Consider the following 9,509-nt stretch of genomic DNA (forward strand, 5'->3'; position numbering starts at 1 on the left):
GCGACATGAACAGGCTGCCCTAAACCGTGTCGAATTGCACAAAAACGTGCGCGCTCTGTCGCACCTGCGTAGGTCTCGATGGAGCTTTAGACATGATCACTAGTCACTAAAAAAAATATATATATAAAAAAAAAGGTACAGTGCCAGGGACTGCTCTCTGTGGAACTACAAGTCCCAGCATGTCATGGCAGATCTTGCAGTTTGAGATTATTTGTAGGAATATTCACATGTATGCTCAGCCATTGGGAGTATGCATTCCTCATCCAGCAATCCCCGATGTGACAGTTGCTGTGATCCAGCAGCCAGGAGTAGTAGATGAGGCTGTGAGTTGGATGCGGAGTATGGAATGTACAATGTTATCAGTGGGAGTGACAGGGTGACACGTGCTTGTGTTTACACTCAGATGATCAGCAGCAGCAGCATTTGTGAATTCCTCTCCCTCCCTCCTTTCCTGCTCTCTGATTCTTCCATATCTCACCTTATATAAACTCACCACCAGCTCCAAGATCCCATCGTGGGAGAAAGATCTGTGAATGGATAGTATCTCTTGGCAGATGGGTTCTGGTGATCATGTCATATTCCAAAATGCAATTGTATCTTTTTTCTTTTAACTTGTCATTTATTTTCTCCAATCTGCTCCTGCCAATCACAAGGAAACATTTCCGATGTCTGATCTGCATGGACACCAGAGGCTCCTAGAGCTGCCTATACATTGCTGAAATGGTGTCCAATTCCTGCAAATCAGACCAAATTCGAGGCGTTGGTGGCAATGCCGACACTACCCAGCGTCACAAAATTGTATTGATTAACCACTTCCATACCGCGCCTATTCTGGCACTTCTCTCCTTCATGTAAAAATCATCATTTTTTTTGTAGAAAATTACTTAGAACCCCCAAACAGATTCACGTAGAATGGCGTATCTTTGTGCGGGCGTAACGTATCGTATTTACGTTACGCCTCCGCAACTTTTACAGGCAAGTGCCATATTCTCAAAAGAAAGTTGCGGCGGCGTAGCGTAAATAGGCCGGCGTAAGCCCGCCTAATTCAAATTGTGAAGAGGTGGGCATGTGTTATGTAAATTAACCATGACCCGACGTGATTGACGTTGCGCCGTCCGTGGAATTTCCCAGTGTGCATTGCTCCAAATTACGCCGCAAGGACGTATTGGTTTCAACGTGAACGTAAATGACGTCCAGCCCCATTCACGGACGACTTACGCAAACGACGTAAATTTTTCAAAATTCGACGCGGAAACGACGTCCATACTTAAAGCGGAGTTCCACCTAAAAATGGAACTTCCGCTTAACCCACTCCTCGCCCCCTTACATGCCACATTTGGCATGTAATTTTTTTGGGGGGGGGAGTGGGGGCTTCAGGAGAAGGGGACTTCCTGTCCCACTTCCTCCTTCCGCCGAGGGGCTGGTAAGGCGATTAGCTTAATCGCCTTATTGCAGCCCCTCCCTGTAGGCGAGCGCCTGTCCAATCGGACGGCGCCGCACCGCTCGCGCAGTGCCGCTATCGCATGCGCAGTGGGTGCCCGGCCGTGAAGCCGAAAGCTGTCACTGCCGGGTGCCCACACTAGGAATGAAGACGCCGGCCGGCGAGGGGGGGGCGAGAAGCGGAGCCCCGGACGGCGCGGCGCTGGAGCCCTGGAGCAGGTAAGTGTCTGTTTATTAAAAGCCAGCAACTACACTTTTTGTAGCTGCTGACTTTTAATAAACTTAAAAAAAAAGGCTGGAACACCCCTTTAACATAGGATACGCCGCATGTACGCCACCATATAGCAGGGGTAACTTTACGCCGGGAAAAGCCTAAAGTAAACGGCGTAACTGTACTGCGTCGGCCGGGCGTACGTTCGTGAATTCGCGTATCTAGCTGATTTACATATTTTTAGGCATAAATCAGCGTACACGCCCCTAGTGGCCAGCGTAAATATGCAGTTAAGATCCGACGGCGTAAGAGACGGTCGGATCTAATAGAAATCTATGCGTAACTGATTCTAGGAATCAGGCGCATAGATACGACCGGCCAGACTCAGAGATACGACGTCGTATCTCCTTTGTAAATCTACTCCTAAATATATTTTTTAGCAGACACCCTAGGGAATAAAGTGGCAACTTTTTATCTTGCACAGTATTTGCGCAATCATTTTTCAAATGCCTTTTAAAAAAAAAAGAAAAAATGGTTTCATGAATTAAAAAATAACAAAACAGTTAGCCCAATTTTTTTGTATAATGTGAAAGATGATGTTACACCGAGTAAATAGATACCTAATATGTCGCGCTTTAAAACTGCGCACAGTCATGTAAAAAAATTGTGGTAGATGGCGCACGATTATCAGAGCATATAATGATGGTCAGTGGTATAATAACATATGGTCCATAGAAAACATACTGAAGGTTTGATCAATAGTCCAATAAAAGTCCAATTAATAGTCCAGAATATATATATATACAAGCACTAGCGGCAGCAACCCTGAAGCAGAAGCAAGCTCTGGAAAATATTGTAAAAGGAGAGAGAGGTACGCCAAACTTCGGTACTTAAAAATCTCCATGAAGGAGGACTGCACTAAGGTAAAGGAAGCCATTTAGGGGATTTTTTTTTACCTTTACAACCCCTTTAAGTACCTACGTTGTGTAGTGTTTTTGACCAGAGCAGCCCCGGTCCTCTTTTTCCTCCCCCTTGCTGAGTGCCCCAATAGCAAACTGCTTGCTGTGGGTGCACTCGTGCGTGCTCGCTCCCGAGTCGGCTCTCTGTAAGACACAAGACACAGCCTTGGGTCTCGTGCACAACGCTGGATCGAGATCAGGCTTAGGTAAGTATTAGGGGGGGCTGAGGGGGGAGCTGCACACTGAAGCTTTTGGCCGGCAGGAGACACAAGGCGCACGGAGGAGAGGAGGGAGAAGATGTACGCAGGGGAACTAAGCAGCAAACAAGCCACCACCGCCAAGATGGGGTAAGTGCGCGTCCCCAATTGACTCACCGACCAGGGGGCGGCCAGCCGACTGACTGTGGGAGGGGGGGTGTGTTGGGGGGCTTCCATCTCAGCGAGCATTGCAAACATGTAAAAATGCATCTTAAAGCATTTGGTATGCTAATGAGCGTTCAAATTTCTTTGCACATCGAAATGAGCCCCTATTGTATGGATTTTTCTATTCCCATCTCAGCTAGTGATTCTTTCTAAAAGCATCTCAAACGTCATAGGGGCATTTACATTGACATCAATGGAGGTGTTTGAGGCAGTGGCGGTGTTCTGTCAAGACATGCCCCCCCATCGAATAGTGCCTGGGACGAACGGCGCATGTCAAGATGTGCCCCCCCCATCGAATAGTGCCTGGGACGAACGGTGCATGCACCGTACGTCATAGCACAACTGCTGATTTGCCGATCAGCTGGAGGGACGTAACCATGGCGCATGCACATCGTAAGAGGTATCACTCGATGGGAGATACCATTTCAAAGGCACAGTTGAAACCTATACAAACAGCGGGGGGAGACCGTAGTTCTCAGATTGTGCATCGCTGCTGGAGGGCGGCTAACAGCAAGGCACAATGTGAGAACTACAGTCTCCCCCCGCTGTTTGTATAGGTTTCAACTGTGCCTTTGAAATGGTATCTCCCATCGAGTGATACCTCTTACGATGTGCGCATGCGCTATGGTTACGTCGCTCCAGCTGATCGGCATCTCAGCTGGAGTGCGGCTCCATCCTGCGCATGCGTGGGCACTATTCGGTGGAGGCACTTCTCGACAGAACAGCGGCTGGAGTTTTTTTTTAGAGGGGGGGGGGCAGGTGGATTGTTTTCTGCCCCCCCAAAAAAAACACGCATTGCATACGCATCACAAATGCCCCTATGACATTTACGGTGTGTTTGAGATGCGTTTAGAGAGAATTACTAGCTGAGATAATAATAGAGAGATCCATACAATAGGGGCCATAGGCGTGCGCAGCCTATCGCATTACCCAAACGGATTAAAATATGGACGTGTTAGTGGGCAGAGGTTGGTGTCATTAGGGCAGTGGACGGTATCAGTAGTTTTTTTTATAAAAAAACATTTTTTATTGTTCCTTACCAGTTTTTTTGGGAGTCCTGTTGGGGGGCTTTGTGAAATATCAGCTCTGCGCGGGGTGATCGGCGTGTGCCCGGGCACGCCCCCTGCGCACGCTTATGATAGGGGCTCATTTAGGCTGCATTCACACCTGAACGCGGCGTATTGTATCGCGATTTGCCGCGACAAATTGCGGCGTTTTGTCCCGCGATTTGCAGAGACAAAACGCGTCATTTTTTAGCCTACAATACCCTGGAGGGGTGATTAAGACTCCATTCACACCTCAGCGTAGGTGATCTGCCGCGTATTGCGGCGACATCAAATAGGCGTTTTGTCCCGCGATTTGCAGAGACAAAACGCGTCGTTTTTTAGCCAACAATACGCCGGAGGGGTGATTAAGACTCCATTCACACCTCAGCGTAGGTGATCTGCCGCGTATTGCGGCGACATCAAATAGGCGTTTTGTCCCGCGATTTGCGGCGACAAAACGCAACGTTTTAAACATTTTTTTTTTGCTGGAGGGGTGATTTTTTACATGGTCGGCTATGCCCGAACGCCGAAGCCGCCCGAAAAAAAGGGTCCGGGACTTCTTTTGAGCTTCAGGCGTCTTGGCGTGGAGATGTGAACCATCTCCATAGCCGACCATGTAAAATCACCCCTCCAGCGTATTAGGGGCGGCTGCGGCGTCGCGCTTCAGGCGTATATACGCCTAGGTGTGAATGCAGCCTTAGCATTGTCGGCTATGCCGAACGCCAAATGCCGCCTGAAAAAAAGGGTCCGGGACTTGTTTTGAGCTTCGGGCGTACGGCGTTCGGCGTGGAGATGTGAACCATCTACATAGCCTACAATGTTAAATCACCCCTCCAGCGTATTTCAGGCTGCAATAGCGTCGGGCGTAAAAACGCCTAGGTGTGAATGCAGCCTTAGACGTGCAAAGAAATGTGAACGCTCGTTAGCGCACCGAATGCGTTGAGATGCATTTTTACACGTTTGCAACGCGCGCTGAGGTGAGTATCATTCCGCTTTATTGCGCTGTTAACGCATTGATGAGCGCTCGTGTCTTAATGAGCCCCATCAGTGAGAATGTGGGGTGAAGGTGTGAACGAGGAGTCTGGGGGGGTCCCAGAGCTGTCAGGCTTTGAGTATAGTCACCCCATTCCATGCAGATGTGGGGCCCCCTCTTCTCTCGTCTCCGAAGTGTCTCTAATTCCCGGCAGCGCAGCTCACTTCGCTATTTGAATAGCACAAAGGAACCGCCGCTGTTCTATTGGCCGAGCGAGCCTTAGCTGGGCGGGCGCTGTGTGTCCATCAAGGCTAAGCGGCGTGTGTGATTGGCGGAGCGCGGATGGGGCGGGAGCAGGCTGCCCGTATATAAAAGTCAGGGAGGCGAGGAAGAGCAGCACAAGCTGTAGAGCAGTGCGGAGTTATATGAGAAGTGATCGGGGGGGAAGAGCTCCACTCTCTCGCTCTCTCTGTGTATATATGATCGGAGACATCCAGCTCTCCTCCCCCGGAGTCCCCGGCAGGATGGAGAGCGCCATGGACGCGCAGAGCCTTATCAGCCTATCGCTGCGGAAGATCCACACTTCCCGCACCCAGCGGGGCGGCATCAAGCTGCACAAGAACCTGCTGGTCTCCTACGTGCTCCGCAACGCCCGGCAGCTCTACCTGAGCGAGCGCTACGCCGAGCTCTACCGGCAGCAGCAACCTATGGAGTGCGGGCTGGAGCTGGAGGAAATCCCGGAGCTCAGTCCTCTACAGATCCCCGAGGAAGGAGAGGACGAGATGCACCACCAGCTGCCCCGGATCCAGACTGGCACCGAGCTCCTGGAAGAGCCACTGGAGCTGCCACCGTGCGCTCACACTCCGCACCCAGCCAAGGAGCTTCTCCACCCGGCCGCCACCTTCTACCCCCGGGGAGGCTGCTGTCAGCAGGAGGAAATCGAGGCTGCACACTGCAGCCAGACCACCGTGCTGGACTTAGACACTCACGTTGTCACCACCGTGGAGAACGGATTCCTCCACCAGGACTGCTGCGCTTCCCAGTGCCCGTGCCAAGGCGCACCGTCCCCCGCGCTCCCCTCCGCAGCCACCACCGCGCCTTCACCGCTGCCGGCCAAGCGCAGGTACCCCCCGTCCGGGTACAGCTACAGCTGCCAGGTGGTGGAGGAGGAGGAAGACGAGCTGGAGCCCCACTTTGTGCCCTGTAAGAGGGGCAGATATGAGGACTATTGCCCACAGCTGGCTCCCCCAGAACACTCTCAGCACCCACCGCTGCCACAGCAGCACCCCGACACGTCCAACATCTCCAACCTCATCTCTATCTTCGGCTCGGGCTTCACCGGACTCATGGGCAGGCAGGCGGACTCTGAGCAGAGCCTCAACGGGCACTTGTGTGGCAAGCAGGCACTGGCCAGCCTGGGCGCCTGGACTCGAGCCATCGTGGCTTTCTAGCAGAGGGACCCCCTCTTTGGCATGGATGGTTGGGGGGGTGTTTAATTAAAAGGGGGGTCTTCTCCTTTTATTTTTTGAAGGGCACTGAATTCAGGACTTGTACATAGAAAATGTTTTATAGAGACTGTACAGTAAAATATCTTGGACTTTATTTTTGCAAAGAAAGAAGAGCACCTATTTAATAATTTTCTTTTCTGTTTTCTATTTTATTATTTTCTTTTTAAAAGTGGTCTGTTATTGGTGTCACCCAAGGCAGAGGCTGCAGATGGGGGGCTTGCAAAGAGTCACATTATTTTTCTTGGGGGGGGGTTCTCCTTGAAGCTCGCAGGGTGGGCTATAATGGGAACTTCAGACCCCCACAACTCCATAGAGAGTTATACGTGCGCTTAAAGGGGGAGTCTGCCTGGTGTGCGCTGGGGTTAACTTAACCCCATCCTTGCTGGGCTTTTTTTTTTCTTCTGTGATTGGCTCTTTTTTTTTTTTTTTTTTTTTTAGGCACATCCTGAAACCACTCACAAGATTTTCTGGGGAAATAGCTAAAGTGTTGTTCATATTCCTGGTGATCTCTTTCCTTCTCTTGTCTGCAGCCTTTTGTCCTTGACTTATGAAGGCAGAAATAGTAACATTTTAACTTTACCCCCCCCCCCTTTTTTTTATTTTCCCACTGTGTTGGGACTTCAGTAGTGTACAATGCAGTTTTTGCTATGGTGGGAGGGTTGGTTTGGGGGGGGCTGTCAGTGTGATTAATATCAACAGTAACCCTGGCACCTCAACCCAAACCCCTACTTCTATAGCCTGCTACTTTTTTTTTTTTCCCCCATTATTTTTAATCTTTCTGAATTTTAAACACTATTCGTTTGGACCATGTGTAATAACCCCCCCCCCCCCTTTTATATTTTATTCTAGAGTTCACTTGTTCTACTTTCAGCCTTCATTTAACTTTCATGAAACCAGCATTGTATGGTCTTGTGATCTGTCCATGTTTTTTTTTTTTTTTTTTAAGTTTTAGTTTTTTGTTTTATATATATATTTTTATATATTTTCGTGGCATTTAATCCTTTTGTTGTAAAAAGGTGGTTTAGGATAAAGCCTACCATGCCAACATTCACACTTACAAGCACTATGTGTATTAAAATACGTTGCCAAACGTTTTTATTTTTGTGCCAACGACTCCTGTATTTTGTGTATATTGAACTGTATTATCACCGGGTAAACTGTTCAGATTTATTTGTTTAAATTTATAATCTTAAATAAAAACAAAAACTTTATGCAATTCAGCTGGAGTTGTCACTGTCTCTCTCCTTCAGATCATGTCTGAACCAAGAAATGAATTGAATACTGAGGTTCTAAAGCCAAGGGTCTACAAAAATGAAAAACTTTTGATGATTAAACTTTCTGAAAGTTCTGAGCAGAAATATGGTCTGCGCCTTAACAGTTCACACAATGATGAAAAAATTGTGGTATGCCATGGCAACCCATAAGCCTTCAGCCATTATGAAGACACCCTGAATCAATGAAAGATTGACCACCATGGGTACTACAATTTGTACATTTTTCTTATTAAATGATCTGTTGGGTGTCAAACAGTTGTAATTTTCAAGGGTGATCAAATTCAGTAATCAACTGCACATTTAGTTACCTAGGTTCATTAATAAGGGTGCTGTAGTGGTCTGATGGACTTTGAACAATATCACCCAACACCCAAATGTTCTACCTTAACTCCAATTGTCGAGTCACCAGGAGGTGGTTTCTATTGGTGACTCGAAGGTGGTATAAGGGTGCTAAAAACTTTAGCTACATAATGCATACACCAAAATAGTTCTTTAACCTAAACTCTTGTCAAGTCAATAGGTTTCTGCTGGTGACTTGAAGGTGGTGTAAGGGTGGACTATAAACTTTGAGCTACATCATGCATACACCAAAATAGTTCTTTAACCTGAACTCTATTGTCAAGTCACCAGGAGAATGTTTCTGCTGGTGACTTGAATGTGGTATAAGGGTGGCCCATAATCATTGAACTATACATCCATGCTCAAATTGTTCTTTAACCTAAACCAGGGGTAGGCAACCTTGGCACTCCAGCTGTGGTGAAACTACAAATCCCATCATGCCTCTGCCTCTAGGAGTCATGCCTGTGTATGTCAGGGTCTTGCAATGTCTCATGGGACTTGTAGTTTCACCACACCCGGAGGGTTAAGGTTACCTACCCCTGATCTAAACTCTATTGTCAAGTCACCAGGAGAAAGTTTCTTCTGGTGACTTGAAGTTGGCTTAAGGCAAGGGTGGACAATAAACTGAGCCATTTCATTGATACGCAAAAATATTCTTCAACCTGAACTCTATTGTCAAGTCACCAAGAGAAGGCTTCTACTGGTGACTTGAAGTTGGTTTCAGGCAAGGGTGGATAATAAAACTGGGCAATTTCACTCATACACCAAAATGTTCCTCAACCTGAACTCTATTGTCAAGTCACCAAGAGAAGGTTTCTACTGGTGACTTGAAGTTGGTTTCAGGCAAGGGTGGATAATAAAACTGCAATTTCACTCATACACCAAAATGTTCCTCAACCTGAACTCTATTGTCAAGTCACCAAGAGAAGGCTTCTACTGGTGACTTGCAGTTGGTTTCAGGCAAGGGTGCATAATAAACTGAGACATTTCACTCATACACCAAAATGTTCCTCAACCTGAACTCTATTGTCAAGTCACCAAGAGAAGGCTTCTACTGGTGACTTGCAGTTGGTTTAAGGCAAGGCTGGATAATAAACTGAGCCATTTCATCAATACACCAAAATGTTCTCTAAAATGAACTCTATTGTCAAGTCACCAGGAGAAGTCTTCTCCTGCTGACTTGTGTTTTGGTTTATTGCAGAGATGGACAGTAAATGTTGAGCCATATCACCAGTACACCAAAATGTTATTTTATCTTGTCACTGAGAAAAAGCTTATTTTGATGACTGTCTTAAGGCATTGGTGAACAAATTTAAATACATTCAGGAACCAGTCTG

The 9,509-nt window shown here is 47.6% G+C and overlaps 1 protein-coding gene across 1 annotated transcript; it reads left to right on the plus strand.

Moving 5' to 3' along the window:
- The first annotated feature begins 5,433 nt into the window (after positions 1 to 5,433).
- On the plus strand, positions 5,434 to 7,779 carry IER5L (immediate early response 5 like). The gene has a single exon (XM_040324681.1). It carries the CDS (start codon positions 5,477 to 5,479, stop codon positions 6,500 to 6,502), a length of 1,026 nt encoding a protein of 341 aa, XP_040180615.1. The 5' UTR covers positions 5,434 to 5,476; the 3' UTR covers positions 6,503 to 7,779.
- The last annotated feature ends 1,730 nt before the right edge of the window (positions 7,780 to 9,509 follow it).

The sequence above is a fragment of the Rana temporaria genome, chromosome 9, assembly GCF_905171775.1.
Source record: "Rana temporaria chromosome 9, aRanTem1.1, whole genome shotgun sequence".
NCBI lineage: Eukaryota > Metazoa > Chordata > Amphibia > Anura > Ranidae > Rana > Rana temporaria.